The sequence below is a fragment of the Megalobrama amblycephala genome, linkage group LG6, assembly GCF_018812025.1.
Source record: "Megalobrama amblycephala isolate DHTTF-2021 linkage group LG6, ASM1881202v1, whole genome shotgun sequence".
Lineage (NCBI taxonomy): Eukaryota > Metazoa > Chordata > Actinopteri > Cypriniformes > Xenocyprididae > Megalobrama > Megalobrama amblycephala.
The window spans coordinates 25052749-25072533 of NC_063049.1; the positions used below are offsets into that span (position 1 = coordinate 25052749).

Sequence of the window (19785 nt, forward strand, 5' to 3'; positions counted from 1 at the left end):
GGACATTTAAAACAACAACAAAAATTGTTAATGATAATAATAAACATGATACTAATTATAATATTTGAGTTCAATTTTGGATTACAGAGAGCTCACAGACATCTATTCCAGTCGCTAGATGGCAGTGCGGGCTCGAGTTGCCTTTAAAAGGACTCAAGTATAATGCCTGTCAGAAAAAAAAGAAGATTTATACAAACAAAAAAGTAAATAATTTAATAAGTTAGTTTTGTAGTATTAATATGAATTCTGAATATAGTTTAAAATCTAGAAGGATTTGACAGTTATGACACGTATGCGATTTCTGACAGGCATTGCGTTTGCTTACTAAGTTTACGGAAGAGCAACTGGTGGAAGTGAACGCAATTTAATGGATGAGAGAAGGAGAAATCATCGATCTACGTAGATAATACGCTCGAATTTCTTCTTTAATAGTTTGGAAAAGGTCGCAAAATGCCTTTATTTGGCCAAAATCCGTTCGATCAAGATGTGGGTGAGTTTGACTGGTGTTTTTGTCGAAGTGTTGTGATCTTGACAAGTCAACAGGGCCGATACAGCGCAATGTTTGCTGTCATATCCTCAAGATCTTTGTTTTCCGCTTTGTTTATTTCTTCTATTGTTCTGATAATTTATGTCAGGATATGATTATTAAAGATTTCAAACGTAAATAATATAGTTGACTGCATCTGGAACTTTTTAGATGAACATTTAACATTTCAGTTTTTCAGTTTAAATACTATATGTCAAAAGGATATTTGAGCTGTCTTATATTTCCTGTATGTCCCTTTATATTTATATGTGATTCTATCTGTTAATAATACAATATAATATAATAAATGTAATGAATAATAAGACTTAACGTGATATAAAAATGTAAATATAGCAGTAAATGGTATATTACCTTGCTTATATGAAGTATTATTATATAATAAAATCAAGATGCTCTGCTCTTTAATTTTTTAGATTAAAAAAGTTTTTTTTTTTTTTAAATCTATTTCCAATAAGCATGAATGTCATCATGTTCAGTGGTGTTCGTTTGTCAGAAAGCATGGGAACCCAGTAGCATACATGTACATTGGTTTTATTTTCACAGCTTTGTCCTTTGAGAGCTCAGTGTGAATAAATTTCTGACACTGCATGTTCCTCTATGGTTTTTTTCCTTTATGAGTTAGTCATTAAAATGTGACCAGTTTTTTTTTTTTTTTTTGTTCTTGAAGGAGGGGACAAATAATCTATACTAGTGGATTAATACAGAAACAGTTGTGCCTGTTGAGACAAGCTGGATATGTAAAATAACAGGCAAAACAGGCTACCTTGTCTGTCTAACGGGATGCACATAATACTCCTTCTTACTAACTACTTTACAAACACTTGTCCTTCCTAGCATGTAAAATTAATAATATTCTATTATTTTATTTTTAATTCATTAAATTAATTATTATTATTATTATATATTTTTTTTTTTACAAATTGTTTGATTTAGTATTGTGCATTTTCTGGGTTTATTGCCTTTATGTAAATGAAAGGACGTTTAGACATATAAAGGAAGAGACTTTGACACCCTTTGATATGGCGCAGTAATGACACCTTTCATTGAGTCATTTGGATGCTCCTTTGCATTTTCAGAGAAAGCAACTAGTGAAAATAACACAGCAGAGGACTGGGGCCTCATTATGGACATCTGTGACCGGGTTGGGACAACTCCGAATGGGTGAGCTGAAATATCAGCATTCAAAAATGATTTGAATAACTATATGTTTTTTTAATATTTATTTTAGTAACATGAATGTTGCTTGTATGCATTATTGTTGTTCTTATATAGGTGCATTTTGTTTGATGTATTTTTATTATTTCATTTCTTTAAAAAAAAAAAAAATCTCTGTAATGTAATTATGCCCCAATTTATCATTTTCACTCTTATTCTTTTATAGTGCAAAGGACTGTCTCAAGTCTGTCATGAAGCGAGTGAACCACAAGGTCCCTCATGTCGCTATGCAAGCGTTAACGGTGAGGCTCTTCATCTTCACTTCCCATTGTAGCAAAACAGAGGGAGCGCAAGGGTTTCTGCAGTCCAGAAAACTTCTCTAATTCTTTCTCATCTGGATATATCTTTACAAAAGTGTATTACATGGGTATTACATAGGAATAGAATGGGTTAATAATTGTTATTGTAATAATAATAATTATTATTATTATTATTGTTATTAATAAAGTGCCCCCATTATGCTATTTTAAAGGTTCCTAATTTTGTTTTGGAAGTCTCCTACAACAGGTTTACATGCATCAAATATCAAAAAACACTTTTTCAATAAGCCACTTTTCCACCGAAATTACCCGGAACAATTTGTCCCAGGAAATTTTTCCCCCAGAGCTGTTGCTGCCTGTGCTTCCATTGTGGTCTAAAGTACCGTGAAGATTAGGCAAGTGACGTAGGACTGCGCGCAACTTTCCAGTTTATTTAATCATACTTACAGGTTATGATTCTGAGGAGCAAGTTGGTCCAAATAAAGTGGGTACTGTCCCATCTTTAATGGTTAAGCGTTTTGTAAATCCCATTTAGGCCTCACAGAGATTTGAGAAGCAATCATTAAAAGTTTATACTGCTGTTTTGTCACTGTGGTAATTTTAACCACTGACTCGCCACATCCTCATACTTTGGAAGTGTCTACAAAGAGAATTTGCTTTTGCAGAGCAGAAAACACCATCTTCTCTATATGTACACAACACGAACCAGCTACAGTGCTGTATTACACACTGCATGAAAGGTAGTATTCGAAAAAAACATAATAGGGGCACTTTAATAATCTTTATGATGTGACATTTCACTCACACATATTTCAAATGCAAACGGTTATAAAATGTTACAAGTGTGCAGTAATAATAGTTATTTTTACTAATCTTGATTATGATGCCATATTTCATTTACACACATTCATAGTATAAACAGTTATAGAAATGTTACATGTGTGCAATCACTGTTTGTATAGAACATTTCAATGAATCAATCAAAACTGTTCATAAATTGGCAAATCTGTATTTTAAGCAAATAATGGCTGTTAAAATATTGCTGTAATTCCCCTGTTTAGTTGCTAGGTGCCTGCGTTTCAAACAGTGGAAAAATCTTTCACCTAGAAATCTGCTCGCGGGAGTTTGCCAGTGAAGTTCGTAGTGTGTTGAACAGGGTAAGGAACTTAAGCTTGCTATATATATATATATATATATATATATATATATATATATATATAGTTGACTGCATATATTTAGGCAAATCCTGGTTTCAGAGTACAATAAATGTTGATAACGGTCACCATCCTCATTCTCTTCTCCTCAGGTGCACCCAAAGGTTAGTGAGAAACTGAAGGCCCTGATGGTGGAGTGGGCCGAAGAATTCCAGAAAGACCCGCAACTGAGTCTCATCAGTGCCACCATCAAGACCCTCAAAGAAGAAGGAGTGACCTTTCCTACCGCAAACACCCAGGTAGGTTACACTTTATTTTGATGGTCCACTTTAAACATTCTACTAACTATAAGTAACTTTGCAACTACATGTCAACTAACTCTCATTAGACTATATATATATAGTAGGCAAAAAATGTGACAAAAAAGTATGTCTGAATTCACAATACTCATAGAAGGGTAGGCAAAAAGAACTCTGATGACCTACTACTTTTGTGCGAGATTCTGAAGTATATATGCGATGGACACTTTACTATCCCATGAGGCCACTGGAGAGGATTTATGAATGGCAGCGAAGTGACGCAACTGGTGCTTGTAGGTCACATGATAATGACAACGTGGCGAATGTAGTATGTCCGAATTACATTCATATTACAGACATTCATACGATATAGAACATACTTTTTTAGTGTTCACAAAGTAAGTAATTATTACACGGCCATGATTAATTTATAATGCATCTCTCATACAGAGGTGGTTCTTGACTATTGATAATTGACTAGGGCCAATTTATGTTATTATACTTTTAATGTATCTTTAAAAAGATTGATCAAAATAAAAGAGAGTAAACAGTAAAGAAAAACTCACAAGAAAAAATTAAATCAACTGTACAAAATAATTTCAGGTTTTGCCCACACTGTCAGAAGTTATTTAGATTGGCAAATGTATATTAGTGAAATATTATCACAATTTAAAATAACTGTTTTCTAGTTCAATATATTTCTGTCGTGGCAAAGCTGAATTTTCAGCAGCCGTTACTGTAATAAAGTTTTCCAGGATTGTTTGTTGAATAGAAGAGCATTTACTAGAAATATAATTCTTTTGTAACATTATAAATGTCTTTACTGTCACATTTGATCAATTTAATGTGTTCTGAATATATCAGCCACAGAAACTTCAAAACAACATTGTAATGACCTACATTGCATACATGGCAGACACAGATACATCTGTCACAGATTTCTGTGACCTTACCAGTCCAGAAAAACAAACTGAATAACTAATGAACTTAGCAGATCTGGGATGTAAAAAGTTGCTTTAAATTTAAACTCAGCCAAGTTACAGGGTAATTTATCTAGGCCAAATAGCAGCGGCTGCTGTCTATTCATCAGCATCTGTGTTTATGAACAGCTGACTTCACAGTAAGATCCAACAGGATCATGGAATAAGTTAATAGTAGGAATACTTGGGGGTAACACTTTATTTCGATGGTCCACTTTAGACATTCTACTAACTATAAGTAACTTTGCAACTTAATGTCAACTACCAGCCATGTGACTAAACATGACCACTGTTTCTCACATGACATATCTGTTAACAATTTAGCTATTTGTATAATTCAGCCAAGTGCGTCTGGAATGCTAAAGCATGAGCGTAAACTGGAGACAAGAGGACCAAGATGTTAGAATGGAATTTCCTGCTACATATTTGCCGTAGTGACGTCACAGCACTCTGAGATGTCAATTCTTCTTTGTTCTCTTCCTCCTTCATTTATTGTGTAGTTGACCATTATGTTATACTACAGGACTAGTGCATGTGAACTTTTCTGTATCTGTTAATAAGTGTTGACTAGTTAAAATAGGTCACAAGACTTTACTGTGTCACTCAAAGGTCATCATATACATGTTATCTCAAAAACCTACTTATATAAATGGGTTGTGACGGAGTCATTAATTAATCTTATCTGATCAATATCAGTGTTTTTGCTACTATATTTTTCTTTGGTATTTATTGTAGTACATCTACAAATGGCGTAATAGTTCTGTGTGTTCATATACAGTACAGCTGTTGTGCAATATAATTAAATTATATTTTTTTTTATACATTATTATTCAAAAGTTTGGGTTTAATAAGTTTTTTTTTAGTTTTTTTTAAGAAATTAAATCTTTTATTCAGCAATGATGCGTAAAAAAAATTGACAGTAAAAACATTTACAGTGTTAAAAAAATTTCTATTTCAAATAAATGCTGTTCTTTTTAATGTTCTGTTCATCAAAGAATCCTGTTTTCAACTGATAATAAGAAATGTTTCTTGAGCACTAAATCAGCATATTAGAATGATTTCTGAAGGATCATGTGACACTGAAGACTAGAGTAATGATGCTGAAAATTCAGCTTTGCATCACAGGAATGAATTTACATTTTAAAATATACTCAAATAGAAATAAATTATTTGATTTGTAATAATATTTTTCAGTATTAGTGTTTTCACTGTATTTTTGATTAAATAAATGCTACCTTGGTGAGCATAAGAGACTTCGTTCAATGCATAAGAGCAGGGGCGGCACCAGACGATTTTGCCAGGGCTTCAGCCCCAAATGTTTTGAGTCAAGCCCCGAATGTAATGACTGTCACTGAGAAAATATGAAACTGGACAATAGCCTATGTAAACCCCCGAAATCATAAGTTGCTTTATTTCATTGCGCTTTGGCTTTGCATATACTGTAAAAATAGACCTTAAAAATAATTAGCCTATAGAATACATTTCTTTGCTGTCAGTAGCCTATGGGCTATCCGACCATACACCTGCAGCGCTTTCTCTCTCTCCTCTCCAACAGCGAGTTCACGCACACCGCAGTTGTACAGAGCCACGCCTCCTGTCACTCACTCAGAGCAGCGGCAGGCCTCGAGAATCTCTTTCGGTCCGGTGGAAGGGTTTTTGTAATATAACAACCGATATGACAACTTTAGCACATTTATCAGCTATACATTAATTCAGTGTTTCCCATTAATGACCCTCTACTGCCGGCACCGTTTCATAATGAACTGAAAATTTAAAACATACTACGTTTGCCAACGAGCTAAAATCGAAACCGTGATATGGCTTTGTGCCTTTATAAAACAGCAAAAGACAGTGATTAAGTATATATATACAGTCTGTCTGTGCTGCGTGTTTTAAAGAGAAGTGCGCACATTTGCGCACGCGATCAGCTGGTGATCTGGTGATCAAAATAAAAGCTCAAGGATTTATATTTTAAAAAGAAATGAGTACAAAAGTATTGTAAAAAATATGTTTGAACCCTTTTTAATGTCCAGGTACAAGTAAATGCTGTTTCTTTGTTCAGTTTGCACACTGTACATGGGTTGAAGCTCTTAATTTTTAGTTTCCAGAGTGCACCAGATTGATGCATTTAACCTTAAAATGTACAAAATTTTCTTACGGGGGGGCATGCCCCCAGACCCCCCTAGTGGAGGTACATCCAACAAAGTTTTACAAATTACAGTGTCAAATAATGTACATTTTCTGAACAAGAATACGACAGCAAAAGCTCCTTTCATGTCAGTAAAGCTGTAAATAGAAAATTAAATTGTCTTTGGACAAATATAGATTTGGGCTAAGCCCCGAATGTTTACAATGTCTGGCTCCGCCCCTGCATAAGAGACTTTTGAATGGTAGTGTATATGGATATAATATATACTTTGTTGTTTTTTTGTTTTGTTTGTTTTTTTTAAGAAAATTTTTGCAAATCAGTGCTGATGTGTTATCATGTGATCTATACTTGCAGAGCTCCAGCACAAAACCCATTAGCACTCCTGCCACGAGCAGAATTGCTGATGATGATGATCTGGCCAAAGGTGAGGAAGGTTGTTCATAAATTCATATATTTTTTTTCATATTAGGGTTTATTTAGCCTCATCTGACAAATGATTTTGGGGCCCTGCCAAAGCATCATAAATTATTTGGCCTTGTAACTGTGGAGTCAAACCATAGTCTTCTTTACCGAGATAATGAGTGTTTGTATGTTGTTCTGTGCAGCCATTGAGCTGTCTTTACAGGAGCAGAAACAGCAGGCTGAGACACGACCCCTCACCATGATAGCTGATCCCCCCTACAACACCAATGGAGGGAAAGAGTCACGTAAAGTGCGCGCACTCTATGATTTTGAAGCGGCTGAGGACAATGAACTCACTTTTAAGGCTGGAGAGCTTGTGCTCATTCTAGATGACAGGTATACGATTTTTTCAAGGGCATTATTTTAATTGGTGTTGAATAAATATTGTGTAATTTTTCATTAAATTAAAAAAAAAATGAATTTAATTAAAAGATGTACAGTGCCCTCCAAAAGTTGGAAACACCTCTGGCAAAGTGTGGTTTTGGACGATATCAGCATAAATCCTTATCATTTTTTGGTGCAAATACATTAAAGTAACTTGACATTATCATTGAAGACAAGCAATAATAATTTTCATTTTGATTGCATAATAATGGCAATATATACATGTCAGAGTCAGACATGCCCCTTTGCCAGCTGTGATGCCTGGTTACTGGTTCAAACTTGGCCCAGGTTTGTGAAAGATTTTTGGGTCAGCACACCTTAATAGCTTCAACAATTGATTGCCAATTAAGTTTAGAATACAATGAACCAATTAGAACCCAGTTTAGGTCAGATAGCTGCTAATGGTGGATATTTTGATGAATCGAAAATTTAAGTTTTTTTCTATGTATAAACTGTTTATGTAATAAAATATGTTTTCGTAGTTTGTGTTGTCTCTTATCAGTGCAAAATTATCACAAAATAAAAGCGATTCATGCCATTATTGTCCAAAACCCCACTTTTCTAGGGTGTTTCCAAACTTTTGGAGGGCAGTGTATTTAATTTAATTGTTTATGTTGTCTTTAAATTTCCCAATAGCCCATATTGGTTGTCTATTATTAAATTATAACGTTGATATTATCCAACAGTGATCCAAACTGGTGGAAAGGAGAGAATCATAGAGGAGTAGGCCTCTTCCCTTCGAACTTTGTCACCACCAACCTGAATGCTGAACCAGACCCTGGTAATACACTTTATGATCTGGATTTTTGTGCCGAAATAATAATTTGTTTTTCTACTCAAATTTTCACTAACAGATCTCATGAATTCTCTTTACTGTAGTGATGTATGTAGAGAAGACCGTAGTCCTGGAGGAGCCCATCATTGAAATCAAAGCTGAACCTGAGCCTGTGTATATAGATGAGGTGAGTGCTGAATGATCTTTGGGTGACTCAGCCACACCTCATCACTAATCTAGAAAAGTGTCCAGAAGAAATTGACATGGTGAAGTTCTTTTGGTTTATTATCTTGATTGTTGTTCGCTACAGGAGAAGATGGACAAAACTCTCTACCTTCTCCAGAACACAGACCCTGCAGATGCTTCACCTGACAGCCAAGAGCTAATCACATTAGAAGGTACCAGGATGTCTTTAATGTCCTTTCTGCAGATCATAATTGCATTTAGGTGTAGGGGTGGGTGGTACAATCAAAATATGACCATATATATATATGTGTGTGTGTGTGTGTGTGTAATGAACCCTTTTCACAAACTGTGATGACTGGTCTGCATGTAACGTCCCTACTATATCTTCCCTATTGTGATGTATATTCGTGTGAAACGGCTTGTTGAACAAGAAAAAATGTAGGATGGGACTTGATTTTGTCCATTGGGATTTGTGTGGTTTGCTGTTGCTGTGATCTCATGTGAGCCTCAGGTTTCCTCGCACCAGTAAACACGTTATCAGAGAAGAGAAGAGATGTTGCTGCGTATATGTCGCTTAAATATATATTTATTTATTTATTTTTAAATGTACATTTCTAACACTACTTTGTGTTATATTACTTGCACATTAAATTACAGAAAAGGTGGGAGGTGATGGCAAATTTGCCATCTTTCTGTCTTCTGACCAACATAATCAATCTCTGGATATTTATTTCCTCATATGTAAAGTCATAGAAAACACTATTGTGGATTTTTTTTTTTTTTCTTTTTTTTTTCTCTTGCCATCGGGTTATATTAAAAATTATATTTTTTGTAGTTTTCATTCACCGCTATAGAAGTTTACCCAAATATGACGACATCCACTTCTGAGAACCCCAGAATAGTGAAAAGTTGCCCATTTTTATATCAAATCATTACGTGCATCTCTAGAGTGCTTAATTCTGTCGTATCATAATGACACACTGTTACTTCTCCTTGTGTTTTGGGGAGTAGCATATCACAAACACATCAATGAGAACAAAAGAGCAAGAACGTAAGAGAGATGGCTCTATCAGCTGCCTCAGCACTCACCACACAAATGAAATCTTTTCAAGGGTCTGTTTACAAGGTCTTTTTTCAGGTGAATAATGATAAAAAAATAAATGCTAGAAGTAAAAGTACAAAGAAGCTTCAGGTTTCAGGAGGAGATAAGGCTGAAATAACAAACAAAAGGTAAACTACCTGTGAGTAAGAGTCTAAATAACAAATATCAAAAGAATCAAAGAAACAACAAAACAACAAAACTTTTCCCTGACTTCCTTACTAACCCAATGCAGGAGAAAATAGTTTAGCAAAGAAAATGTGACACCTCCCTACTGCTTCTACAATCAATAACAGTAACCCCTTATCTACACTGTACGCGTCTGTGGCACGTTAAGGCTCCGGCAAGGTTTTGTTCCGACCTCTACTCACACCAGAAGCTTTTCAAAAGCGAAGCAGCTGGATTCGCGAGAGCACTAGATTTGACTGTTCGATGTTGTTTTCCTTGATTTTTTTCATGTTTTTAATGGCTAAATGGTTATATTTTGTCCAGTTTAATTGTGTTTATTGCTATGCCATACTTTATTTTGCTGTAGCCTACAGATGAAGTTAATACACTTAAAAGTCCAGTTTTTCAACTTTGAAACTCTTGTTGTCAATTTCTGGCCTCCTAGTGATGTGAAATATGAGCAGGAGTCTTCACAGGGTGATTATTTTGACTTTATTTTGTATTTGAGCTGCGCGGCTTGGACGCGGCATCCATCAAAATTAGACTTAGCACCTATCTTTAGCGAAGCGGCACAGTGAGCCGCTTTTGGGACGCTTCTGAAACGTGCCGCAGCGCGGCTGGTGTAAACACAAAGCATTGACTAGAGTGGCTGTGGATCATCTCCGGTAGCCGAGTCGCAGCCGTAACGCGCCGCAGACGCGTGCAGTGTAAATAAGGGGTTAGACTACAACACATCAACTTTGGCTGCCACCACAGCAGGAGCAACAGGTTTTCTTAAAACAATATAGCTCAGTGCACACACTCAACTCTACAGCACAATGTCTGGGACAGCCGACAGGTCACACTCTCTGGAGAAAGTCTCTCTCTGAGCAGCCAGTTCCTTCTGCTTAAATACAGGCTCCTCTCCACAATCACTGATGAGGAACAGCTGGCACCAATCACACTCCTATGGGAGGATATGGAGGAGCACAGGAAAACAGGCAGAAAAACTACATTTCCCAGCAGGCTGTTAGCCAGCTGGAAAAATACAAAACAATACAAACATTCGCAATAAAAATGAACAACAATAAAGAAATATATGACCTGTGACATAACACACCCACCAATAAATTACAAATACCACTGTAATTTGTAATAATTGAACAAAAACATACATTCTTCTACAGGTATTCATAGGACAAATGTCAGGACATAGGACAACGCATCAGCTATTATGTTTTCTGATCCCTTCTTATGATGAATTTCTAAGTTATACTCTTGTACAAAGAGGGACCAGCTCATTAGGCGTTGATTAGAATTATACATTCGAGATAAGAAAGTCAGGGCATTGTGATCTGTGTAAACTAACACTGGTACAATTACCTCAGACATAAACCTCAAAGTGTTTTGTCACTATTTGACATTGTACACAAGTTTCGACAGTAAATGATGATCAACCCAATTCCAGGGTGTTAATCTTTTGTTCTCTTCATCTTCTAGATGCTTGTGAAAAGATGAACCCAATGATTGATGAGAAACTAGAAGAGATCGACAGGTTTGTTGAAATCAAAACTTACCCCAAAGCAAGCTGCCTGTTTTCCCAGTCTTGGTATACGAAAAAGAACATCTCTCTCATTTCCGCAGGAAGCACTCAGAGTTGTCCGAGCTGAATGTGAAGGTGCTGGAGGCTCTGGAGCTGTATAACCAGCTAATGAATGAGGCTCCACTTTACAATGCATACTCCAAAATGCAGACTCTCCAAGGCACTTACCCAGGAGCCCCTACTCCTCTCACTATGCAGGTTGGTCCAGCTATCTAAATGGAAAATTAGTGGCAATTCAGTCCATGATATTCTCTGACAAAAAAATTCTGGGGGGTTTTCTTCTAAAGCATTATTCTGACTTCTTAATGTATGGATTTATTGTCTCTCAGGGTTATCAGCCGTCTGGAGCCTACATGTCCTCTGGTGTTCCACAGGGCTATGGTCTTACAGACCAAGCTGGCCCTCTCTGCTCTCTTCCTCCTTCAGTCAATTCAGCGGCCACCAGCCAACAAGCACAACCTCCTTACATCAGGTAATATAAAGGCGTCCTGCTAGCCTCCCTCTAAATCTCAAACAACTTTTGCCTGGTCTGCATGTATATGGACAATCAAAAAATCCATATCGGTTGACCACTAATCTGTATGTGTCTATTCAGTTACTGAGAAATGCTTTAAAGGTGCCGTAGAATGGAAAATTTAATTTACCTTGGCGTAGTTGAATAACAAGAGTTCAGTACATGGAAATGACATACAGTGAGTCTCAAACACCGTTGTTTCCTCCTCCTTATGTAAATCTCATTTGTTTAAAAGACCTCAGAAGAACAGGCGAATCTCAACATAACGCATCATTAATATGTACGCCCCCAATATTTGCATATGCCAGCCCATGTTAAGGCATTACACAAGCCAGTATTAACGTTTGGATCTGTGCACAGCTGAATCATCAGACTAGGTAAGCAAGCAAGGACAACAGCGAAAAATGGCAGATGGAGCAATAATAACTGACATGATCCATGATTACATGATATTTTTAGTGATATTTGTAAATTGTCTTTCTAAATGTTTCGTTAGCATGTTGCTAATGTACTTTTAAATGTGGTTAAAGTCATCGTTTATTACTGTATTCTGTCGCTATTTTCATTTTTAAACACTTGCAGTCTGTATAATTCATAAACACAACTTCATTCTTTATAAATCTCTCCAACAGTGTGTAATGTTAGCCCGTTAGCCACGGAGCACAGCCTCAAACTCATTAGGAATCAAATGTAAACATCCAAATAAATACTATATTCACATGATCCGATGCATGCATGCAGTATGCATGATGAACATTTTGTAAAGATCCATTTGAGGGTTATATTAGCTGTGTGAGCTTTGTTTATGCACTGTATTATAGTCGAGAGCTCGGGGGGCAGGGAGCGCGAGGATTTAAAGGGGCCGCACGCTGAATCAGTGCATAGTTAATGATACCCCAAAAAAGGGGATTAAAAAGATTAATAAAAAAAAAAATCTATGGGGTATTTTGAGCTGAAACTTCACAGACATATTCAGGACACATAAGACTTATATTAATTACATCTTGTGAAAGAACGTTCTAGGGCACCTTTAAAAAAAACTTTCATAACAGTTTGCAATATTATCCCACAGAGCTTTTATGTCAAAAACCACAGGAGAAGGGACTAAAACTCATAATAATACTTTCTCTCTTTTTTTAAAATTATATACTTTTGTTTAAAATGTTTCATTCTGATAGTGGTGTTTTTGAAAACTGCCTTACATAACTGCAAATTGTTTATTTCTTGCAGCGGCCCCATGAATGCACCATATGTGAACCAAGCTCCCGCCCCTTACCCGCCACAGATGGGCGTGGCTATGGACATGTCTGCCTATCAGAACGCTAATCATGGTATGCCTCCGACCTCCTATCCGATGTCAGCTCCAGCCCAACCTGCACCCCATCAGCAACAAGCGGCCTTCTACCAGCAACCCCTTCTGTAAGGCTGTACGACAGGTCTGACTCCACAGCCGTAAAATCCAATGCAAATTCCAAATGGTGAAATGAGTTCGAGAGTATTTTCCTCTCTCATCTCTATTGATGTCAAGAGGTATGCAAAGATTCGCTGACATTTGTCTTCGCAGGACAGAGATGTAATCCACTCGAAAGGAAGCAAGCACTTTTTTTTCTCTCCCACTTATTAACCCATGAAGCAGTTTAGGGCAGGTTTTCAGAGTTGATGAATGAGTCACACTAACCATAAACACAATTTTCATCATCTTGTGATAATCACCAGCATATTCGTCTTTATTTCTGAATGTGAATTTAAGATTATATGGTAAAATGCACATACATGGATATTATTCTTCATTTGAAGAGACTATTCTTTAAGACTTAAGATTAATTGTTGCCATTTTCCATTTATTTCTGGGTTAACTGACCCTAAACTTTAATTTCTTGCCTTTCAAAAGCAAATGTGGGGTTTTTATCGATGGCACCTTGCGTTTTAGAGAGGACAGTTGTATGACGAAGATTATACATGGATCACCAAATCTGGAATGAATTTATGTGCCAATGCTCAGAGCACTTGTACAAACTCCTACAATCAAAATGGCAGTTTTAGGTTCAACATGCTGTTAGTTAAATTCCAGAATTATGGGGCAGCAATGGGCTAGAGACTTTGATGTAATATTCCTTTGCAACCTGTGCTTTAGAACTGACAGTGGTCACAAATGCAATCCCTTTATGGTCAATCCATATGTTTCACTGTATAATGATATTTATAATATGCAAGAACCGCTTGTGTTTGCATTGTGGGTGTTCGCTGTTGTTTGACTTAATTTAAGCATGTAAAAGTGCATACAGTATAGTTTTCATCTGGTCTATGATTTCTTCTGCTGGAAATGATTGATTAATTGTTTTTTGCTTCTTACATATGTAAAGAAATGTGCTTTGCTGATGTACCCACCCATTTCTCTTTAACTGAAGTGGGAAAATGTATAATTCCCTTACCATATTGACAGCTTTCATTCTTGTTAAAATGGGATTAATGTAGTAAAATCTAGATGAAAATTGTCTTTATTTTTTTTTTCATAAACTGCTCGAGGAAAAAAAAAAAAGATATTGTATATTAGATGTTAAATAAATGGCTTTGTCTGTATTGCACCTTAACTTTATAAACATTTATTTACCACCAGATGCCTTGTTCTTTCACGAGACCGAATAAACATAGAAACCAATTCAAAAGACTTTATTTCAGAAGCTGCTGTATATTTGTAAACCTGTATGTTTTAAGAGATTTAGAGGGAAATCTGTATTGTAGTCATGGACTCAATGTTTTGTAACATCAAGATTTCTTTGTATCCTGCCTGCTCATTTTTCAAATTCCTTTTGTAACACAGTGATCTGTTAAAGTCTTCAGAAAATAAAAACTACCTGTTTCAAAGGTTGCTTTTCTGTGGATACTTTCCCAGCATTCTCCCAAACTGATCTCGATTTCTATACATCATTTGTGCATCAAATCTGGTTATGTTTTGTCAAAAACTTGCTAAGTTATGCACAGATGATAATTATCAATCTCATGAGTGAATCCTTCCTCATGGGTCTGTTGGAAAGGCTGCTATGATACAGGTCCCCATGCAATTTAGCATTTCCTTAACAGCTTTTTGTAGATGCAGCACACGAGATAAAATATGCCCTTCAGTAATTCTCTTGGTTTTCATCTATGCTGATGAATCTATACATACGAGGCCACTGAGACAGTAATATTGTCATTATTAAAATGGGTCACACATCACATTAGCGTTCATTTTATAGTGTTGTCATTTATTGTAAGTCTCCTACTTAAAGGTGCTAAAGCGGATGTTTTTCTTTTATACATTTTTGCAATATTACTTGAAACTGTCTTTACTAACTGATAAGACTATTTATTAGGTGCACTGAAAGGAATAATATTAATATACATCATCTGTGCACGAGGTAGGGCCTTAAAGGTCCCGTTTTTCATGTTTTTTTGAAGCTTTGATTGTGTTTATAGTGTGCAATATATGTGTTCATGTTTCGCGTGTAAAAAAACACAGTATTTTTCACATAATTTACTTATCTGTATACCGCTGTTTCCACTGTCATAAAAACGGGTTGATGACTTCCTTGTTCTATGAAGTCCCTCCTTCAGAAATACGTAACGAGTTCTGATTGTGCCAGCGGTTCCTGTGTTGTGATTCGACAGCAGTTTAGCGAACCTTGCCCGGAAAGGTCACGCCTCTTACCATAACGTGGAGATGCACGCGCTCAGTGTTATTGTAAACATGTCTTTAATTTTACCCTATCAATCTGAGCCGGAATCAGACCCGGTGATTGGACTGCGGGATGAAAATAACAGCGTTTCGACGACATGGCGACAAACACACTCTACAAACGCAACTCTTGTGTATTCCTGTGGGCGGAGGTTAGTCAAAAAACTGTTTTAGTGACGTCATTAAAGAAGGAAGTAGAGGGATGTAGTCCAAACTGGCCGTTCGATGTAGGCGACTTCTGTTAAATAAAATATCTCGCTTGGCATTGAACTTTGAGCTTTAAAATTTTACAGATTTTATTTATACTCTAACAACAACATTACACACTAACTAAAGTTTGAAACATTGGATCACGAAGAACGGGACCTTTAAAAACATCAGCCAATAGTTTACGCGATCATTGCGTAAACGATTGGCCCTCTGGCTTGTCAATCACTGCCGTGACGTTCCTTGTGAGAGACGTGCGCGGCTGCGCGCTCCAGTAACTTTCCACACTCCACAGGCGCCGCATGCAATGTTTTTGTAAGGAGACAGGAGTAACAACTGCAGATTCTGAGTTACCTGTGGTGAGTCCGACATAATGAATCCACTAACACGACACAGCGAATGCCGGTGGTAAACACTTGTGTTCCAATACTCGTGCATGAGTTTTGGGAGGCGTTCCCTTGGTTGTTCTTACGCATGTGCTCATTTCAAAAACTCACTAACAAGTCTTTGGTTTCTCAGTCGACGAAAAGATCCTCTTTAGCACCTTTAAGGAGAGGTATGAATTTGGTTGCACTGACTTCCCACAATCTTTTACAACTGACAGACAACAATATTAGACAAAATTTATAATTGTGTTTGTATTGTGTTAATATGTTTACATCACCTTTACTTGTCACATTGATTTGCATTTTTTTTTTTTTCTTATAATCATATTTCACGAGTAGAAACAATTTGAGATTTTGTTGTTGGTGTTGTTATAAATGACATTGGTAACTGAGATTGTAGATTATTTTATCTAAAGAAGTGAAGCATGTTGATTTACATACACAATTTTTTTTATTAATTAATTTGATTAATTTGCTGAATAAACTTTTTCACAAAATGGTCTGACAACTACCAAACACTTTGTAGACCAAATGGACGCTCAATTCTTTAGTTTGCATGTGTAATACTTTTTTTTTTTTTTTTTTTTTTTTTTTTTTTGCGTAGGACTCGCGATGCCCGATTCGCGAATGAGTTTGTTCGTTTCAATGAATCGGTCAGCAAAATCGGTTCGCGATTCAATCCGACACTGAACCTTTCGAGCAGCACATTAGAAAAAAAGTAACAATACTTCAGACAGGACCACAGAAAACAAAATGAGTACTGATAAAGTGAAATTTTTTCGAAAAAGCATTGAAACTAAACCAGCAAATGTATCCTATCATTTGTTAGCAAGAAAAACATCTGCACGTGCTGCTTGTGAACAACTCGAATAGCTTTTGTACTCCTTTTGGAGATTGTTTTATAATACCAATACACATGTATTGCATCAAAATTCAGTTGAATACTTTTTTTAATTTTTAATTTTTTTTTTTTATATATATATAAAAAAGAGGAAGTAGCTCATATTTAGTCTGTCGTGTAGCTACTTTCTTTGCAGGGTAGCTTTCCTTTTAGCTACATTTTTGGGTATCTTGCCAACACTGCTTAAAACATAATTTCTGATGACCTCTGTTGAGCAGCTGTACAGCAGCTCGTGATGCTCTAGTGGTGACCGCTCGCGCTGCATCTTCACCACAGCTGCACAGCGCACACTGCATCAGTCACCGCGAGCGCACACAACCCTCGTCTTCGGACCGCGGACACCACAGCGAAACTGGAGCAAACAGTTCAGTATCCTCCGCCGAGCCAGTGGACCGGGACCGAAAGGCAACCACCACCGTGGACCGATGAACTCGCAGAAATGTCCCGGCATATCTACACCCGACACGGGATAGGCGATGGGGTCCAGAAGCCGATTTTTCAGGTAGGGACGCGAGAGAAGGTGTTGATGCTCTGTGAATCTGCACCATACACTCGCATAGTTGTTGTGTTTGTGTTTATAGAATCCAACGGTTTTGCATTCATCCATAATGCACGTATTTCTTTCAAATCTGCCAACAGTGACAAGATGTTTTTACCCGCTGTAAATGACTCATTTAAATCTTTGCTTAATGTGTTCAAAACTTGTCCTATCTGTAATACTGCAGTGCAAACAACGTCTTTGAGTTTAACATCTTAATTCCAAATCGTAGTCCTATACTAGGCTTTATATATGTACTTTATATATTACATAGATGTTTTTGCTTGTAATACATTTCCTGAAAAGATCTCACAAGCAGAAAACCTCTGAATGTCCTTGTAATATTTCCATTAACTTATGATAGATGACTTGATGTTGTTACACTTTCTGTGTTGATACAAATGGGATACCATTATAGTTGCATGGTACTTGAATAAAGATTAACATGGTATTTATAATTGTACATGTCCAAGCCTTGTGTAGGTTTTGCTATCCTGATATATTTTACTGATGGTCATAATGATGTTTACCTTTTTTCCCTTTTTCTTATTATTCCACACTGAATAAAATTTTCAATTTAAGCCTAAGGATTATGTGCAATGAGAGCTTAAAGGGACAGTACACCTGAAAATAAAAATTCTGTCATCATTTCCTCACCCTCATGTTGTTCCATACCCGAATGACTTTGAAATGTTAGGGAATGTTAGCCTCAGTCACCATTCACTTTAGTTGCATTTCTTTTCATACAACGTAAGTGAATGGTGACGGAGTCTGCCTAACATCTCCTTTTGTGTTCTGCGGAATGAAGAAAGTCATATGGGTGCGCAACTGAGAATTTTCATTTTGGTGTAGACTATCCCTTTAACCTACACAGGCTGATTATACAGTTAAAAGGCTCATTAAAAACGAATCCTGAATGTGCGCAAGATTAATGGATGTCAGTTTGATCCATTGGTCTTTAATTAGGCTGCTAAATAATTCATGTTCTCATTGATTTCCCTATAAGGATGCATGACCTGACCCAGTTTGTAAGCATCAGTGCTTTTTACGGAGCAGTTGGACATCGTTTCTTTTGCAACAAATTCACTGAAAACATCCGTTCAGCCCAAACCGCCATATATTTTAACCACATGATCTACCCTGAAGGGGTTTGATGTAGGACTGCATTGCGGCCAGCCATACTGAAGGGCAGTTTCGCCTGCTCAACACATTGCATTGATGTCTATGTGGCACTGCAGAGTTCAGCTTCCTTGTGGTGATGTGTTTTGACATCTGTTTCAATAGACCCTCCTTATCTGTCAAGCTTTTAGTCACGTAACACCCTGGATAGGTCAAAGATCTTCATGTTTGCTGTATTTAGCTGCAGGTTTCAGACTGCTGCACAAAATGATGATTAATGCAAGTGATTAATCTATGAAATGCTTTAACAGTGCATTTGACTCTGACAGTAACTTTTATAACTAACAGACCCCGTTGAGACCCCTCTGATGGTGTTGTGGTGGGTGTATGTGTGCACGAAGGTGCCCCTGTTCTGCCAGGAGGAGAGAAATGGATTAATAGCTTGTTCTTTTGCTGCAGGTGAACAGAGGCACTTACTCACGGCGCAGTCGACTTAAGAGGTCCGACGGCAGTACGACATCGACCAGCTTCATCCTCCGCCAGGTGAGAGGGGATTATGGAGATTATGGAAATAATGTTTATAAATGCAATTCATGCTGTCTCCATAGCTGATATGACTCTCTGAAGCATTCTCACACTTGCTTTTGTTTTGCAATGAATTGTTCTCTTTTGTTCGAGACTTAGTTTCAGAGGGTAGCTCACTCTGCGTAGGACATTTTGAAGAGTTTTGAACAGTGACTAATATTCTCAGTGGCATAATTGAGTACCCACTTTCAATGTGCCTAATGTGCAAAACTGGGTTATGTAATACTTTTTATAGAAGCCAAAGAGTTTGCATTTATCAGTGTAAACAAAATATTTGAATTTAGTGCCAAATCATAGGCCTATACTCTGATATACCTTTGGAAAGGCATGTTGTACAAGTTGTTCATATATATATATTCAAAGAATTATACTACTGTGCAGCTTTTTGAATGGGTCATTTGGTTTCCAAGCAACAGATGAATCCTCACTGTCATCAGATGAATATGAATTGCTCATGGCTACCTTTCCAAGTGAACTTGTTTGACATTTAGCTGAAAAGAGCTATAGAATGGATCTTCATAACATCTCAAAAATAGATTTTGAGATGTTGAGTTTTGAAT

General features: G+C 36.8%; 2 protein-coding genes across 3 annotated transcripts in view; both read left to right on the forward strand.

Moving 5' to 3' along the window:
- Positions 1 to 305: 305 nt before the first annotated feature.
- On the forward strand, positions 306 to 14639 carry stam2 (signal transducing adaptor molecule (SH3 domain and ITAM motif) 2). 2 transcript variants are annotated; one of them, XM_048193545.1, is made up of 14 exons: positions 306 to 490; positions 1624 to 1708; positions 1929 to 2004; positions 3084 to 3179; positions 3329 to 3475; positions 6959 to 7037; positions 7210 to 7402; positions 8137 to 8231; positions 8330 to 8412; positions 8536 to 8623; positions 11158 to 11212; positions 11302 to 11458; positions 11590 to 11732; positions 13005 to 14639. In XM_048193545.1, exons 1-14 carry the CDS (start codon positions 451 to 453, stop codon positions 13195 to 13197), a joined length of 1530 nt encoding a protein of 509 aa, XP_048049502.1. In that variant the 5' UTR covers positions 306 to 450; the 3' UTR covers positions 13198 to 14639. The 2 variants fall into 2 exon arrangements, with proteins under 2 accessions (XP_048049502.1, XP_048049503.1); XM_048193546.1 differs by having other exon boundaries at positions 6959 to 7028.
- A 2330-nt stretch (positions 14640 to 16969) lies between these two features.
- Positions 16970 to 19785, forward strand: part of cacnb4a (calcium channel, voltage-dependent, beta 4a subunit) — a 45230-nt gene continuing 42414 nt past the window's right edge. The window contains exons 1-2 of the mRNA XM_048193548.1: positions 16970 to 17485; positions 19100 to 19183. Of these exons, the coding sequence (XP_048049505.1) occupies positions 17423 to 17485; positions 19100 to 19183 (147 nt within the window). The 5' untranslated portion in view covers positions 16970 to 17422. The remainder of the gene's footprint in view (positions 17486 to 19099; positions 19184 to 19785) is intronic.

Excerpts from the sequence above, each read along its gene's own strand:
- stam2 (XM_048193545.1), top strand. The coding sequence starts at position 451 with ATGCCTTTATTTGGCCAAAATCCGTTCGATCAAGATGTGG. Across the intron at positions 11,213-11,301 it reads AAACTAGAAGAGATCGACAG|GAAGCACTCAGAGTTGTCCG; the intron begins GTTTGTTGAAAT and ends TCATTTCCGCAG. Across the intron at positions 11,459-11,589 it reads CTACTCCTCTCACTATGCAG|GGTTATCAGCCGTCTGGAGC; the intron begins GTTGGTCCAGCT and ends ATTGTCTCTCAG.